The sequence below is a fragment of the Pseudonaja textilis genome, chromosome 1, assembly GCF_049901715.1.
Source record: "Pseudonaja textilis isolate UNSWEBS1 chromosome 1, rPseTex1.2, whole genome shotgun sequence".
Taxonomy (NCBI): domain Eukaryota; kingdom Metazoa; phylum Chordata; class Lepidosauria; order Squamata; family Elapidae; genus Pseudonaja; species Pseudonaja textilis.
The window spans coordinates 294,853,414-294,871,351 of record NC_141990.1 but is presented as its reverse complement, the minus strand read 5'-3'; the positions used below and the strand labels follow the sequence as shown (position 1 = coordinate 294,871,351).

Genomic DNA, 17,938 nt, shown 5'->3' with positions numbered 1-17,938 from the left:
AGAGAGAAGCTGCAAAAAATGATGAAGTTCTCCTCTGGGCAATTCTATTAGTTGAGTATTTTGAAACAAAAATGCTTGTTCTGTAATGTTCACAGAGCTTCTGAAAATGTAAAGAACACACATTCTAAAATAATTATATGCTGCCAATGCCTATATTTTAGCAATCTTGGCAATATTCTTACCAAGGTACAGACAGCCAAAACCACCTTTGCCTATAACTGGACCAAGCTTCCATTTTTTCTTTAAAAGGTCAGTAAAAACTTCTCCAGGAGGAAATTCTTCTGCAAGTTTCCGTTTTCTTGGGCCTCTTTTTCCTGTCGACTTTTTTATATTAGGCATAGTCACTAAAAACAATTAAAATAAAACAAAGTAATTAGAAATAGGATAAATTTGACTTATTTTTAGACCGAAAAGGTCTTTATTGCCTTTTTCTATCCTGTTCTGCAAAACAGAAGAACGAGTTCTGATCCTGGAACTGATTTTAGCACTGAATTTTTCTAGGACAAATTGATCAAAATACAAATACAAAAATGTATTGTTTACTCCCTATATGATGCTCACACCTCTAATAATGATGTAAAAACAGCTCTGCATTTTTAAAATAATGTATATTCTTACCAATTTCTCCTATCATTCATAGTGTAGCAAATAATTACATTTCTGTAAAAGTTCAAAGACGGGCATATCTACAGAAACATTACTAACATGGACAGCTTGTATCCTTCCAGATATTGCTAAATGACATTATTATTCATTCTAACTATGGTTACTGAAAATTCTCATTCAGCTATACTTAATGACCACAGTTCGCCTATCTTTTGGTATATGTCACAGAAGTGCAGCACAAAAGTAGTGTCCACTTTCTCTTTTTTCAATCTCTGAAAAAAGAAATCTCACTAATCATTCTCTTCTTTTACTATAGCTTTATTTTGATGTGCTATTTAATTAATGGGAAATTAGCAAAAACTATCTTCCCTCATCATTGCTTCTATTTTGCCATTTTTGAGTTGGGCTTTTTAAACTGAGAGTCAGCGATTAGTTTTACCCCTACTATTGCCATCAACTCTTCCAAAACATAGATGAATCTCAGTTCAATCATATGCAATCAGGCAGATGAGGTTTGCTTTCCAGATTGCATAAATTTTCATACTCGTACCTCTGACAAATATGAAAAATGACATTTTTCGCACTATAAAACGCACTTCCCCCTCAAAAAAATTGGGTGGAAATGTCTGTGCGTCTTAGAAAGCAAATGTTGCAGTGGGAGGGAGGGGGTTGGTGTGCTGCCACCACTGGGAATGCTGGAGCCTTCACTGCCGTTCAGCTGATTGGTGGTTGGATCAGCCTCCCAGAATACCACCGATCAGCTGTTCTAGGCATCTATCACCGCCCGTTCATCACCGATCCGCCATCACCCAATCGGGCAGCAAACGGGCAGCGATAGATGGCATTGGCAATCCCCACTACCAAGAACAGCTGATCAGCAGTATTTCAGGATGCCGATCCACCAATCAGCTGCTTGGCAGTGAAGGCTCCAGTGTTCCCGGTGGCGGCAGCTCAGCTCAGTTGACCGGTGGCGGGCACAACGGAGCAGAGCCCTGACGAGCCACGTGCTGGGGCTGCAATAACCTGCTGAAGTTGACCAGGCTGTTTGCTACAAGAATGCTAGCCATAGCTGGCTGAGGAATTCTGAGAGTTGAAGTCCACAAATCTTAAAAGTTGCCAAGTTTGGGGACCCCCCGGCTTAGACTTTGTCATACAATACTACATTATGTTAAGCATTTACCATTCCATGCTTCTTTGTGGAACTTTCAATTTCTGTATCACTTTTGCATTTAATGTCCACGTTTCATGACCCTATGTCAGCACAGACACTATACACATTTAAACAATTTCCTCAGAAATGCAGTGGGTAGCCATATTACATAATGAACAGGATAACAATAAAAATACACATTAAAATATCCAAAGGAATGCTGGGCAAATGTAATGCAATTTGAAGGTGTTAACTGTAACTATTTGCACTGCACATGTGAAATTGAAAACCAGTTAAAGAATCCGTCTTGCAATGTACTCATTTGACCTAATGAAGATAAATTTATCCCTAAGTAAAAAAATATAATATAAAATGTATGCACTGACAAAATTTCCAAATACAAAAGTCCACACTACTTACATTTTCATATATATTACACCATTACTATATCCTAGGTTCATTTTGGGAAGAACTTGATGTGCATGAAAGCCAACACCAGCTACACAACTGGCAGCTGTGATTTCACATTGTTGTGCTCATTATATTAAAGTATTAAATTTATATGCTCCCTGATTCTCAACTCTGAGCACTTTACAAATTGTGAAAAGCATTTAAAAATAAGGAACAGAAAAAGAACAGAAAAAGAAAACAATAGAGCAGAGGAACCAAACCTAGATGGTAGCAAGTAAAAGAAAGGAATAACAATTGTACTTGTCAAAGGCCTGGAAAAAGAGTCAGGTCTTTATGGTCTTTTGAAATACCAACAGGGTGGGAGCCTTTCAAACCATCATTCCACAGGACAGCATTGCTACAGGGAAGGTGTACTTCTGTGGCCTTGATAGGTGTTATTCTTTAATCAATGGAATCTAGAGGGTGCTAAGTCTGCCAGATGAAAGTGACAAACAATATGTAATAAACTGCATACCTTATTCATTTATTTGTATATTTAAACAGACATACCTATCGTAGTGTAGTATTGTTTAGATGAAATGACATTAATTTGATACATAAACATCGTAAACTTATCAATCTTAAGAGAGTTAATAAAAAAGCAGAAAAATAGGTGGAACCCCATCTTTTCCCATTAGCTTATATTCCTCCCTCTTTGCTTATTTTGTTTACTACAAAATTAGCACAATGACACTAGGTAATTTATATTTGAATGCTATGTGGCATAATTCCACATTCCCTCTCCCCTTGCTCTCCACCAGACTTTTTGTTAACATATTGATGCATTCTTGTGTTTCATTTTATGTTATTGTTCTATTATTTTACTTCTATTTTGTTTATACTCTTTTCAATTCTTCCTTTTTATTGTTGTAAGCCACCTAGAGTAGCCCTGTGGCAAGATAGAGACAAATAAATTTAACAAAGAAAAAAATACAAATTGAAGTCATAGCAGCTTAAATTATATTCTACAGGCCACTGTGTATCACTTGAAAGTAGCCTAACCCACCTCACAGGGTTGTTGTGGTGGGAAAAACAGGAGGTAGAAGATGTATTGGATATGTTCTCCACCTCAAGTTATTTATAAAAATAATACAAGTGATAAATGAATAACCCTGGAAAAACCAGCAAATGTGGTAGATATTGGGTGGGGATAGGAATATTTGAAGACCTAGTGCAGATTTCACCAATTCTGTAACTTCCAGAAACTCTTAACCTACAACTATAACTTCCTTGAATTCCTTGCATATGTTTTAGGAAGAGACATCAGCAGAGCCCTAGTTGTTAAAACAGATGGTTTTTAAGATAAATGTTACGACCCTGAATAGCAAAAGGCAGGCTTAGGAGTAAACAAACAATAGCAATCTTAATATTAAATATCACTAGTCATATATTGTACCAAAAATAGTTATGCTCACCATCATTTATTACTATTACTAAATTAACAATTATTTAGCAGGTCCAAAATACGGCTTTGAACCCCACTGCTATTGTAATTTGTTTTATCTCCCACTTTTTATTTAGTTTTCTTTCTATTAACTGTTTCTATTACTTGTTTCCAACCACATTGTTTCTACATTGTGAAATGCAAAACTTATGTCCTTCATTCTCTAATACATTACAAACTGTTGTTTATGTCAGCTCCCTTCTGCAAAACCCAAGATACTCCATTGAACAGAGCACATACCACCTCCCCACCTAAAAAGGAGAAAAAGTTGGCTTGTATTTTACTTCAACAAAACTAGTCACAGAGGCCTCCTGAACAGTTTTAAGAATTCAAACTACTGTATGATTGTTGAAAACTAATGAGGAGTTTCATTAACCTCAGGTGGGATGTTACCATCCCCAATGCTCAGCTTGTATTGTAGACCTACTCACTTACCCCAAAATGTTTCACCTTGCCCTTAGCATCCAAAGGCTACTCCCCCCTTATTTTAATAGATCACCATTTATAAAAATGGACGAAATCAAAATGTTTGGAGCAGTTTTTCCCAAACTGGACCTTTGAACTGTTAACATTGGATCTCGTACTAGTTTTCACTATTAGCCAAATTGAATTAAGGCTTAGGAGGAGGTACTTTCAGTTTGAACTAAATCTCCTGTCCTGGATCGACTTTATCCAGCCCGTCCAATGGAGCGGAGCCAATGGAAAAAAAGCAACGGAAGACACACCAAATCCCGAAAAATTCACCTACCGGTATATAAAGATATCTCAATTATATTGCTAATTGGCTGGTTTTTACGCCGACATGCACAACTAAGGGCGGAAAAAGAGAAACACGCAAAGCGTTTCTGTGGACAACGGCTTCTGAAAAGGGCTGCCAAACAGCAGAGTCGGGCTACAGAGGGACTAGTAGGAGGAAAGTAAAAGCAATAAGATCCCCCTTTGGGCAAAGAACATAGGCACCACATGGCTTCCCAAGCTCTCTTCCCAGGGGAAAGGCGATGCAATTCTCGCTCTCACCCTCCCCACCTCCGCCGCTCCAGAGTCCACAGCGAGAGAGCGTTTCGGGCCATACCTCGTCAGCCAAAAAGACTCTGGCGAGAGGGTCACACCAGGCGAAGAGCGCGACCACGCCTGACCGTGTCACAGACAAACCTCACTCCACACCGGAAACGGGAGAGCGGAAGTTCGGAGTTACCGCGCAAAACGACCTTCCGTTTTCCAAACGGGATATAATCCCTGTAACTGTCACAGCAAAAGGGCGGTCTCGCCTCCCGCGCGCCAAAAAGTGGGCGTGGCTCCATCTTGGCGCCGGAGGCGTGTGTTCAGCTTTCGCTCGCGCGCATGGGCGGCATCGCGTGTTGGCTGCCCGAGGAAAAAGGCTTCATTTAGCGGCCTTTCCGTAGTTGCCTCGTCCGCTCAACCTTAGATGAAGTCCCGAGGGGCCTTTTTTTTTTGCCGCAATCAGAAGTAAATCCCATTACTTTCAATCGAATTTGATCCTGGCAACCTCATTCTGACTTCCAACTTTCGCTCTTTTATTGCTGCGACCTCGGTTGCCCCACTTTCTAAATCTTGTTTGTGAACGACACAATAATAAGCGAAATAAAATACTTTGCATTAATTTATCCTTGGAATCTTCGTTGTACCAACCTGTTTCTATTAACGGCAGCTTTTTATTACTGTTCAGAAAAATTGCATTGATCTACCTGTTGCCAGGCTGATGAATTATCTAGTATTTTTCTTTTAAAGTGATTTTATTATATTTACCTTCTTACTGTTTTGCCCCAAAGATAATAGGTTTTGTTGGGAAGATTGGTTGTAGGTTTAACAGTTAAATTAACATTTTTTAAAAATAGTATATAATGTATTTAAGATGTAGAACTGGAATATGACATCTTTTAACAACCATGATAATGATTACATTATATGAAAATATTTTAAAAGAAAATATTAGTATGTAATATTAGATATTACTTTTTTAACAGAATATTTTGGTTTAATACCAAATAAGTAACAGAAGAAAATAGATTATCAAATAATTCAGTTTACTGTATTACCTTACAAAAATAAATTCACTCTGTTTAATAAGGGGTTATTCATGGATGTGCAATAGAGTTGTAATTTTAAATTCCTATTATAAAAACAGTTCTTATGCATATAATGGACCTTTTTATAAGAATATATATGCTTTGAAGTTTGTTATCTATGACTACTGTGGCGTATCTTGCATTTAGGGCTAAATTGAGAGTTGCTATGAACTTTTAGTCATGCTACACAAATTACTGCTTTTCTGTAGTGTCATCCAGCAAAGTTGGTCCTGAATTATTTTACTACAAAACTCTTAAAAACCCTTCTGTTCTAATACCACATTCTGCATTTTATATCAAAAAGTTCCTACATGGAATTTCTGTCAGGCTCTAACAAATTTTTGTATTTAAATTTGGTGACATCCTCTGAAACAGCCTTGGTACAAAGACGATGACAAAATATCCAGAGAGCTATGGAGTTTATGTATAGGCAAGATAAAACAGGAAAAGTATATGCATCTCTGCCCAATACAAAACTCGCAAGATACAATACTGTGTTTACTGTATTTGGGGTATTCACTTGGAATTTTCTGCTATTTTTATAATTTCATCTTTGTACTTGCAATTTCCCCCAGAGTCCTTTGGCGGGGGGGGGTTATAAATATGGTTAACAAGTGGAATTAAATAATTTGTAGCTTGGCATAATACAGGAAACATTGGCAGCATTTGCTCAATGCTTTTGATCTGAATAAAATAGAATTGAGTAGTTTGTAGTTCACTATGTTGTAGGAAACCTAATCTTAGTCTTATGTATAAACCATGCTATCACATTAAGATGTAATATGATATATTCATAAAGTAGCACATTATGAAAATGTAGCACTTGTGATTTTATGGATAGAAACATATTTTAATCACCTGAGGAAACAAAAGAGGAAATTGTTTACAGAAGGCTACCAAACAAGGGTCCCTGAGCAAAGAGAATTAGAATTCTTTATTGGCCAAGTATGATTAGACATACAAGGAATTTGTCTCCAGTGCATAAGCTCTCAGTGTACATACAAGTAACGTGATAAATCATGATTATAATCATAAAATTCATAAGTCATAAGGTACAACACTCAGTGATAGTCATAAGATATTAAATAAGTAATCAACATAAATCATACTAGGATGCTAAATAAAACAATATAAATCATAAGATACAAGCAATAAAGTTATTGTCATAAAAAGATAGGGAATAGGAAATATGAGAAGGATAATAGTAATAATGCTCTACTAGATAGATTGAGAGTGTGGGAATTAGTTTTGGAGAGTACCATGGGGAATGCTTGCTACCTAATCCTATCCCCATATACTTCTCTCAGACATGAGAATGGTCAGTGGTTTCTTGAGAAGCCAAAGGAAATGAAACATTTAGAGTGATGTGCAGAATGTCTTTCTCTTCAGGGAAGAGAAAACCCTTTCTATTGCTGCCTCCTGCTTTGGAAAGTATGGGATATGATCAGGCTGAGCCCAAGAGAGGGGTCAAATGTGTCATCAGTCTCGAGTCCTTTTGTGCCCACAAGAGATCTAAATTCAACTCACCTTCAGTTCGCTTTACTATTCTACCACCAATTTGGGTTAAATGTTTAGTAGCTCAGATTCTTATACAGAGCTTTAGCATACAAATCTATTCATTTGAACTGCCTGGACTCCTGATTTTTCTGTGCTTGACATTCTATCTGAGATTACATTCACTTCCATGCTTGTTTTTCTGAAAGTCATTGAAACCTGGCTTTTCTAGAGAGACTTCAGAATAGACCATGACGGTGAGAAAGTTTCTTGATATGGGTTGGTATTGTAGTTGTTCCCTGAGGTACTGTTGTATTTTAACTTTGTGAAAATGGTTTACATTTGCCTATTTACAAAAACACTTTATTTTGTAGAATGCATGTACAACCATAATTAATATAAATTAAATGCAATCTGAAAACTACAAAATGTTACAATAATAGGATAAAAGAATCAAATCCTCCACAGCTACTAATCAAAAACACCTTTAAGCATCTTTCAAAGCAGTGGTTACCAACATGGGGCCCATGCCCCAAAAGGGGGCAATTTGATTTTTAGTGGGGGCAATTCAATAATGAGCTATTAATGGAATTTTTGAAAGCCCGCTAATTGTTCTTATATATTTGTGATGAAACAGCTGCGTTTCATTTACCTATTGTTGTCTTTGTTAAAGTGCATTTCCTGGGGCCTGGTCTGAAAAGAATCATGGGACTAGCAGAATCTCTCTCTCTCTTTCCTGTGGGCTTTGCTGCCAGGGGTTTGCAGAGATAGAGGCTCTGTTGGGAGACAGAGTGGATGGCTGCTGGGGAAAGCCCAGCAGTGAGGATACAGAACCAGGACCCAAGTGTAAAAGAGAAATTGTTCGATTTACAGTTATTTTTAGTCTGTGCTTTCCCAGGCCATGTTTTACAAGACTTTTCCTCTCAGAGCAATCTGGGGCTGGGCCACGCATGTGTAGGCCTTACCAGGCCTGTGTGATTCACTCCACCTACTGAACTACCAAAGCATTTCCCCACTGACCTGCAGGTTCAAACCGAGTGGGTCATAGGTTACAACCCCCCTTTCATTCATGACAATCTTATTCATAAATTAAGCTAAGAATGTTTTTTAAATTTCCCTCTTTCTGCGCCATCTTCTTTTAATAGTTGTTTCTTTTAATAATTTGCATCATTTTGTAAGTTTTTCTCACATTTCTTTTAGTCACAAATTCTATGCATAAAATGAGTAGTGCAAGCAAGAAAAAAGTTTTAATATGTATAGTAATTAATGTGATCAAAGTATTACAGAAAAAGCTTTCATTAAAATTATTTTATATGTGTGCATTTCAGTTCTCTATTATATGTTTTGAAACATTATTTGCTGTTTTTTTCATATCCCTTCATACTATTATTTTTTAAGTTCCTCAGTACTTCTACTGTCTTTCATTCTTTTATTTTTCTCTTTCATGGATGCCATGTTCTTTGGAACCTTGTTTAAACCAAGTTAATGGCCTTTTAGGCTTCCTCCGCGTGAGGAGCAGTTCACTTTTTGAATAGTAAGAACTATATGTCATGGGCCGGGGGGGGGGCATAAGGATTTTTAGAAATGCTTAGGTCGGGAACCACTGTTTTAAAGGTAGTCAGACCTTCACAGAAATGAAGGAGGAAACTGATTCCAAATCACAGGACTAACTCCCCCAAAGCCCAGAACTAGAGACCCCAATCCTGGCATAGGAAACAGAAGACCTTGTCCAGAAGAATATGAAAAATTAGTAGGGATGTAGAAAACAATAAGGACAGGTACTGGAGCTGTTATGACCAGAGGCAATAAAGATAAGGATCAGTAAGTTAAGCTGGGAGCCAGTGAAGAGTCCTGAGAAATAACAAAACAAGGGAATAGTGATGAAAGTCAGAACAGCCCTATTTTAGACTAGCATCAAGTAATGAAGAAACTTCTATTGATTTTTCAAACCATTGGAGCATCCCCATAGTCACGTGATCAACATTCAGATGCTTGGCAATTGACATATTATGACAGTTGCAGTGTTCTGAGGTCACATGATCGCCTTCTGACAAGCAAAGTCAATGAGGAAGTCAGTTTCATTTAATGACTGTTACTAGCTTAACTAGTGATTCACTTAATTGTGTCAGGAAATGTTGTAAAATAGGGCAAAATTCACGTCTCAGTAACAGAAATTTTGGACTCAATTGAGGTCATAAGTCAAAGACTGCCTATATGGTAGATTTGTTAGGATGGGAATTAATTTGTTTGGGACAAAGAGTTTGATATTCGGAATTTATCTTCCAAATAAAATTAGCAAAGTTTTGTTTTACAAGTAACTTATGGAGAGATAGTAGATGTCTTACACCAAGGAAAGTATTTGTCAGGATGTGGTATTCTGAGCTTCCACAGTGAAAGACGAGGATCAAACTATTTCTCTCCAAGCTACATTTATTGTTTTATCTTAGTTTTATTTACCCGTTTGGCCTCAGTCTCAGTGAAAATGTGGCAACACATGCTTGTGGCCTCATAGTTTAGAGGAACCAAAACCTTGTGGCTTGAATATGTCACAACTAAACACCCATGTGCATCCTATTGAAATCTTTGAAAAACAGACTAAACTGGGACAAACAGCAAAATTTTACTTTCTTCATACTCGGATAAAGTGTGCAGGTAATCTTATGTTATTCTATTTTCACCTATAATAATTTGTATCTTGTGTAAATAAAGTATTCCGCTTACTTATTGTTAATTTCATTTATTTCCCAATTCTCTGATTACCAGATATGTTTCCTGGTGTCTTTATATTTTACTTTTCCAGATAAACCAGACATGAAACCTCTGCAGAGCTCATCCACAGGTGTCCTACCTGTACAGGTTATCCTACTCAGAAAGTTAAACTACAAGCTCACTCAGATACACACGCTTAGTTAATCACCACTGACATCTCTCATTTGTTCCAGAAGCACACCAAGGGTTTAATCACATGCGCTATTGTAATCAACTTGCCAATCACATGTTGAAGTGTTTTATTTTTTTTGACAGAATTACAATACAATCCCTCATCCCAATCCATCTAAAACATCAAGATGAAAAGATTGATATTGCGTTACAAAAATGAAAACTGACAAAAAAATACCCATGCTTCCTTTCAGAAATGCTAGGATGATTGGGAAGTATTAGCATCTTTGCCCTATAAATGGGCTGCTCTGTAAAGATTACCAAGAACTTTATCACATTTAGTTCAACATGAAGCAGTTCTATTCCTAGCTAGCCCATCTTTTCCAATTCATTTATATCCTGACTTTATTATGTTTGCCTAGATTATATTGATTGAATGATGACAGCTTTCCAGGGTTCCCCCAAAATATGCTGTATGTTTGTGTCCTCACTGGGAATACAAAATCCTTGTGCCCAGCCATGTATTCTATCACTAAGTCACAATCATTTCTTTAAAAAATAAACCAGTTTCTAGAGAGTAAAGCGACTGCCTCTTATGTACAATAGTTTCAATAATAACAGCAGTTACTTTGAGCTTATCCACAACCAAGGTCAGCCACTAAGTTTTGAGGGCAGAAACAAACAATATTGCTTTTTATTCAACTCCCTCCCATCCCAGATCAAATCTCAAGTATAGTTTTCCCCTTATGTCACTTGAAGTATTCTGGTCCCTTTGGCCTGGTATGCTCTACGAGACTAACTTCAGCTGAATGGAAAACGATGAAATGGTGTTGCATAGTGCTGAAAACAAACAAACAAAAACGCTCTAGGAAAGAAAGAATAATGATTCTGCTAGGTCTCAAACTAGCCCTCTTCTATTTACAATGAATGTGCTCTAAAATAGTTGTAGCTTTGAGACCCCCAGGATCAGGATATATGACATCTTTGATTTCTGACAGTGTAGCACTCTCACTTGTTCTTTAAATAAAAATTCCAGAGCTGGTGCACAATTTGGGAGATGGAGGTCCTCCTGGACTCATGGCTTCTGTTAGAAGAGCAACAGAGGAAAGAAGCATTTGGGGGAAGATTAAGATTAGGGTTAGTCAGGGGTCAATATTATGGCTGCTTTTAGCAACATGGGGGAAAGGATTTTATGTTCTTTTTTCTGGTTTGTTTTCTGTTCTTTTTTCTGGTTACTGTGAACTGACTTGGATCACTATGTGAGATAAGTAACCATGTGAGTTCTTTAAATAAATAGGGCTGTTTTAGTACTAATGATAAGAGCCGCTGTAAAGGACACTAGAAAGAAACAGGGCAGGAAAAAAGCGATTTACTTAAAGCAGTTTCTTGTGCCTTCTGTGTTGTATTTCAAGGGAAAGAGAGGCTTAGACCAGGGCATGCAATTAACACGTTTATTGAAGGAACAGTGGTTGTCGCGTCTGCCAGCCAAACGGGCAGACTAGCTTGCGAACAACGGCTGGCTTGGCTTGACAGCCGGCTTTTTATAGTCGGCTGTCAAACGATGCCAGCCAATAGGAACGGCTGTTGAACTTGCTTAACGAGTGGACCCGGTTGGAGCCCCAACCGGTTCCCAAGACATAACACCCCTTCCCCCCAGATGAGAACACACATAATCTTTGAGATACGCCGGTGGTCTGTGTTGGCGACCCGAGCGACGTAACTCAGGAGATTCATTTGGCGAAGACGAGATCGCGGACTCCAGGTCAGGGTACGTAGTGTGGCGACCAGGGCTCGGTGCAGGAACTGGAGTCAGTGCAAAGTCTCTGCCTTCACTGGGGTTAAATGGTGGTGCTCCCGGCTGGCAGTCCCAGTCTACTGCCTGCTCTCTCTGCTCCGTTGGTGCAGGTTGGTCACTCTGGGAACCCCTAGCTGGACCTTGGAGTGGCGCCCGCGGCTCTTCTGGTGGAGACGGGTCTGGGCCGGTCAGGCTGCTCCGTCGTCTCCGCAGCTGGTCCAGGTGTCTTCGCCACATACGACCGTCTTCAAGTTGGACCCGATAAGATCTCGGACCCGTGACAGCCATGACTTTTCCGGCCACCCACAGTGGGTCCCCCGCGTAGTTCCTAGCAAACACTAGGTCCTGAACTGCGAAATTCCTGGCCAGACTGTCAGACCCCAAAGGGGTGTCTGGGCAGTAGTGGGGGTGCAGCCTGTCTAAGGCAGTCCTCAGGCGTCTCCCCATCAGCAGCTCAGCCGGGGATCTGTTCGTAACCGTGCACGGTGTGGTATGCTGGCTTAGGAGGAATTGAGACAGTTTAGAATGCCAACCCACTGGGCCGAATCTGGCTAACGCCTCCTTGGCTGATCTGACTGCCCGTTCAGCCAACCCGTTGCTGGCGGGGTGGAAAGGGGGCCGTGAGGACGTGTCTGATGCCTAGATTTGTGACATACCTACTAAATTCGTTCGAGGTGAACTGGGGGCCATTATCGGATACCAGTGTGTCAGGGAGTCCGTGAGTTACAAAAAGGTGAGTCAAGGCTTTAACAACTGCCTGTGTGGTGGTCGTGTGAAGTAAGGCCACATCTATCCATTTTGAATAGGCGTCCACGACCACCAAGAAGGTCTTGCCGTGCATTGGCCCGGCCAGGTCGATGTGAAGCCGTGACCACGGGGCATTGGCACTTTCCCACTTTGTGGGTGTGGCGGTTGGCGGGCTGCCCTAGATTCTTGACAGGGTCAACACGAGCTTACCCACTTGGCGATCTGATCGTCCATCCCGGGCCACCAGACGTAGCTTCGAGCTAACGCCTTCATCCGCACGATTCCTGGATGGCCCTCGTGCAGCATCTTCAGGACAGGTATGAGAAGGGTGGTTGGTATGACCACTCTGGTACCCCACAATAGGCATCCCTGCAACTTGGAGAGCTCTAGCTGGCGAGTTTTAAATGGGGCGAAATCAACTGAATAGTTAGTTTCCGGCCACCCCCTCCCTACCCAGTCCAGAACCTGGGCGATTGTTCTATCCTTCTTGGAATGTGATGCTATGTCGTCTGCAGTCACCGGTAGGTTTAGTTCGTTTACATCAAAAATAGTATGCACAGGAGCTGGGTCCTCGACTGGGGCTGGCAAGGGGCAGCGGCTGAGGGCATCAGCGTTGTTTAGATTTTTTCCGGGACGATAGACCAGTTTGTATGAGTACGCCGCCAGGAATAAGGTCCATCTGGTCATTCTAGGTGACAATATCTGTGGGGTTTGCTTTTCCCCTGATAATAATCCTAAAAGCGGCTTGTGATCAGTAATAAGTTCGAATTGGTGTCCGAATAGAAATTCGTGGAATTTTTTTACTGCTGCTACTGCAGCCAAGGCCTCCTTATCAACCTGGCTGTAATTACGCTCAGTCGTTGAAAGGGTTCTTGAAAAGAAGGCAATTGGTGCCTCGGAGCCATTGGGAAGCCTGTGACTTAAGACAGCTCCTATCCCAAAAGGGGATGCATCTGCGGCTAGGACCAAAGGAAGGCGTTGGTCAAATTGTATTAAGACAGCCTCAGAGGTGAGTAGAGATTTGACTGCCACAAATGCTTGGTTTTCTTTGGGTCCCCAGTGCCATGGTGTGTTTCTGTCTAAGAGTCTGTGCAATGGTTCAGCAACTGATGCCTTGTGTGGGAGAAATGAAGCGTAGAAGTTCAATAACCCCAGGAAGGCTTGTAACTCGGTTTTGTTGGTAGGCGTGGGCGCCTCGTGGATGGCCTTGACTTTCGATTCCACCGGGTGGATGCCTGAGGCGTCCAGCCTGTAGCCTAGAAAGTCCACCTGTCTAGTGGCGATGGTGCACTTCTCCCGTTTTAGTTTGAGGCCATGCTGCCTGAACTTCTCTAATACTGCCCTGACTCTCTGGATGAGTTGGGGTCTGTCCCTGGCTGTGACTAAGATGTCATCGAAATAAGGCACTACGCCGGGGAGACCTTGGAGGATTCGCTCCATCAGTGATTGGAAAATACCTGGGGCTACACTTACGCCAAACTGGAGGCGCTTACATCTGAATGCCCCTCTGTGTGTAACTATGGTCTGTAAGTCAGCTGTTTGGTTATCCACGGGGAACTGTTGGTATGCCTGTGACATGTCCAGTTTGGCGAAAATGGTGCCAGGTTCGAATGTGTGTAACAGGTGCTGGATGACTGGGACTGGATATGCGCTAACCTGTAGATAACGGTTGATTGACGTCTTGTAGTCAGCACAAATTCTTAGATTACCGTCTTTTTTTAGCGGGGTGACTATGGGGGTCTCCCACTTAGCGAAATCTGTGGGTTCTATCACCCCTTGTTTTAGTAGTTTGTCTAGTTCCACGTCCAATTTGGGGCGGATGGCGAAGGGTACTCTACGTGGTTTTAAACGAACGGGGACTGCCTGTGGGTCTACTGAGAAGGAGATGGGAGTGCCCTTATAGCAGCCTAACTCACTACTGAAAACGTCAGAGTAGTCTGTAAATAAGGAGTCAACATCAGAAGTTGAGACAGCATGGACTCCTTTTATACTAAGGCCGAGAGAGGGGAACCAATCCAACCCCAAAAGACTAGGGAGGGCACCATTAACAACCACTAAAGGCAAATGGCCTTTAAAGGTTTGGAATTTCACGAGAAACTTGCCTTTCCCGAGGACGGGGATGTTCTTTCCTTGGTAGTCTCTCAAGGTGAGATGGCACTTTTGAAGCTGTTTCTTTGTCAGTCTGGGCTGGATCTTCTTAAGCGTGTCCCAAGATATGATTGAGAGCGCTGACCCCGTGTCTACTTCCATGCGGCAGGGATTACCTTCTAGTAAAACAGAAAGTGTAATTTTATTTGGGGTATAGAGTGTGTGGTTGGCTTGGTAGCAAGTATGGCATTTTTCTACTTGCCTTCGGGGAACAGGAGAGGAAGGATATCTTTGTGGAGATGTGCGCGCTGCCTGGCAGACTCTTGCGAGGTGACCTTTCTTGTGGCAGTTGTGGCAGGTGGAGTTTCGGAACCTGCAAGATGTCCGGGAATGGGAACCTCCACAGGTCAGGCATAACAGAGTTTGTTTTGGACCACTGTTGTTTCTTGGCCTCGCTCCTACCTGCGGCTGTCTCGTTGGTTTGAGGCGATGCACATCGGAGTATTCTGCCGGGTCATCCTCACTTACCGCTTCTTCAGAGTGTACAGAGGAAGTGCTAGGTCTGGGAGTGGTGCCCTGGATCTCAGCTGCGGACTGTGCTGCAAGTTCTGCAGCTAAGGCTTCCTCAACTGCCTGGGGAGGTTTAGGTCTCTTCTAGCCAGCAAACGCCTCTGGAGTTTTAGATCCCTCACCCCACAGATGAGTTGGTCTAGTAGCATGTCGTCCAAATAGTTCTTGAACTCACATTGTAGAGCTGCTGTCCTCAGGGCTGCCATATATTGGTTTATGGATTCCCCCTCAGCTTGCTTCCTCATCCTAAAAGCGAGCGCCTAGCAATCTGAGACGGTTTTGGGGAGTAGTGGTTGGATAGTGTTTCCACCAGCTCTGCCCATGGGACATTCCCTATTTCTCATGGGGCCAGGAGTGCTGTGGCAGTGTCATATACTACAGCCCCACAGTAGCTGAGGAAGTAGGATTTCTTCCTCTGCTCTGAAGCTTCAGCCAGTCCAATAGCATCAATAAAGTGGTTGAAGCGATTTTTATATGAGTCCCACTTTTCCTCATCGGGTTTAAAAGGGAAATACTGAATTGACATTCATTTTGGGTCCCTCAGTCTCTTGGTAGACTGGTCTGCCTCACAGGGAGCTCGTTGTCTTGGATTGATGCTGCTTGGGGGCGTGGGCGACTGTGGCTACAGTGCCCTATTCTCACTCAAGGACTTGGCTTTTCTGAGGTGTTTGGATTTTAGTGCTCTTTTGCGGCGTTAGGCGGCTGTGGCTGTGGTGCTGTACTGACAGCGCTTTAAAGTCGAGCCTTTTTTTCTTATTATTAATTTTTTTTTTTTTGGCAAGGCGGCTGAGGCGCTCGCAATTTCACTGGGGAGTCTTCACTTAGAGACGGCTTCTGTAATTAGTGCCCAATTGTGATCGAGGCGGCTGAGGCTCTCAGCGCCGTAGCTTGCTCGGGGCTGCAGCTCAGTGACAGCCGTTAGAATTTTCGCGCCTTTTTATTTTCGCGCGCGTGGGCGGCTGCGGCTTCAGCGCCCGACTTTCCCTATCTGTGGTGCTCTAACCCGGTTGATCTAACCTGAGCTTTCACTTTTGCGCTGACAGGCTGCTGAGTCCGATGGCTCGGTAAGCAAACGGCAAGCGGCTGCGGCTTCCGATGAGAGGCTTCTGAGTCCGAGGCTCGGCAGCAAAACGGCAAGCGGCTGCGGCTTCCGCTGACAGGCTCCTGTTCCTTTAGAAAATGCTCCTGGCTAGCCTTCAAATCCCACCTTCGTCGCCAGTGTTGTATTTCAAGGGAAAGAGAGGCTTAGACCAGGGCATGCAATTAACACGTTTATTGAAGGAACAGTGGTTGTCGCGTCTGCCAGCCAAACGGGCAGACTAGCTTGCGAACAACGGCTGGCTTGGCTTGACAGCCGGCTTTTTATAGTCGGCTGTCAAACGATGCCAGCCAATAGGAACGGCTGTTGAACTTGCTTAACGAGTGGACCCGGTTGGAGCCCCAACCAGTTCCCAAGACATAACATTCTGTATGTGCATTTTGATTCTTTAACAGTAGTAAGCTTAAATTTAATGCACATGCTCAAGTAGAAGTACATCGGGGTGTCAAAATCAAGGCCCAGGAGCTGGATCCGGCCCACAGGGTGCTTAGATCTGGCCTGGGGGCCACCATGGGAACAGCGAACGTCCGGCCTGCAGTGCTTCTGCCAGCGAAAACAGAGCTCAGGGGAACTCCATTTTCAGCGGCAATGGCCTTCTGCAGCCCTGCCAGCATAAACAGAGCTGGGGGGGGGGCTTTGTTTTCACTGGTAGAGGACTGCAGGAGGCCGTCCCAGACAAAAACTGAGTTTGCAAGGGCCACGTGCACACACACCCCATTCGATTTTCGCTGGTAGAGGGCTGCAGAGGATGTCATAGCCGAAAATGGAGCTTGGGAGCCCATTTTTGCTGGCAGAGCACTTGGGCCACAGGCGCCCCTGACACAAGTGACATCAAGCTGGCCATGCCCACCCTGGCCACGACCACCATCACCCCTGAGGTCACGCACAATCCTGATGCAGCCCTCAATGAAATTGAATTTGATACCTCTGAAGTACATAATCCAGGAAGATAGGAACGCACAGAATTGGGGAAGGTGGGAAGGCACAGCAGCCGAGTGGACCTTTAGCTTGTACACTGAATACCTTGCAGCTGTTACCAGAATGTTTCAGCCCAGAGTCCAAATGGAGCTGGCAGAAGCAGCTTAAGGGATCAGCCTGGATGTGCCTAAAAAGATTAGATAGTCTGGAGATAGCAATGGAAATAAGCAAAGGGGACCTCCGAATGAAGTAGGAATTTGTCCTAAGGAGCTTTAAATGAGATTTGGAGCCATGTTTGAAAGCAGTGTAGAGGGTAGGAAAGAAAAGGAATGGGGTGAACTAAGCTGATATCATCAGGGTATGAAAAAACATCTTAAAGTTTGCTAGAAAGAGGAAGCCTAAGGAGATAAGGGGAATTAAAGAATATACAGGGTGGCCTATTCTCTAACTCAAAGAGAAACTACTTCTGAGCAAGAAAGAGGGTGGAAAGAAAACACAGGAGTTTTCTTTCTCTTCTCATCACATCATCCAGCCAGGAATTCCCTTCCTGTTGCGATAAAGGAGAAGCAGCCGGGGAAGCAAAGGTATCAGATCAATTGGCAGTGCTCCA

The 17,938-nt window shown here is 42.4% G+C and overlaps 1 protein-coding gene across 8 annotated transcripts in view; it reads right to left on the bottom strand.

The window, feature by feature from the left end:
- Positions 1-4,916, bottom strand: part of VRK1 (VRK serine/threonine kinase 1) — a 32,400-nt gene extending 27,484 nt beyond the window's left edge. For 2 of the 8 annotated variants that reach the window (XM_026716985.2, XM_087922154.1), the window contains exons 1-2: positions 4,723-4,916; positions 183-344 (exon numbers count right to left, since the gene is read on the bottom strand). In XM_026716985.2, coding sequence (XP_026572770.1) covers positions 183-339 — 157 coding nt within the window. In that variant the 5' untranslated portion in view covers positions 340-344; positions 4,723-4,916. Of the gene's footprint in view, positions 1-182; positions 345-2,467; positions 2,639-4,398; positions 4,587-4,667 lie in introns of those variants that run through there. The other 6 variants (XM_087922157.1, XM_087922155.1, XM_087922158.1 and 3 more) reach the window with 6 other exon arrangements.
- Between the last annotated feature and the right edge of the window lie 13,022 nt (positions 4,917-17,938).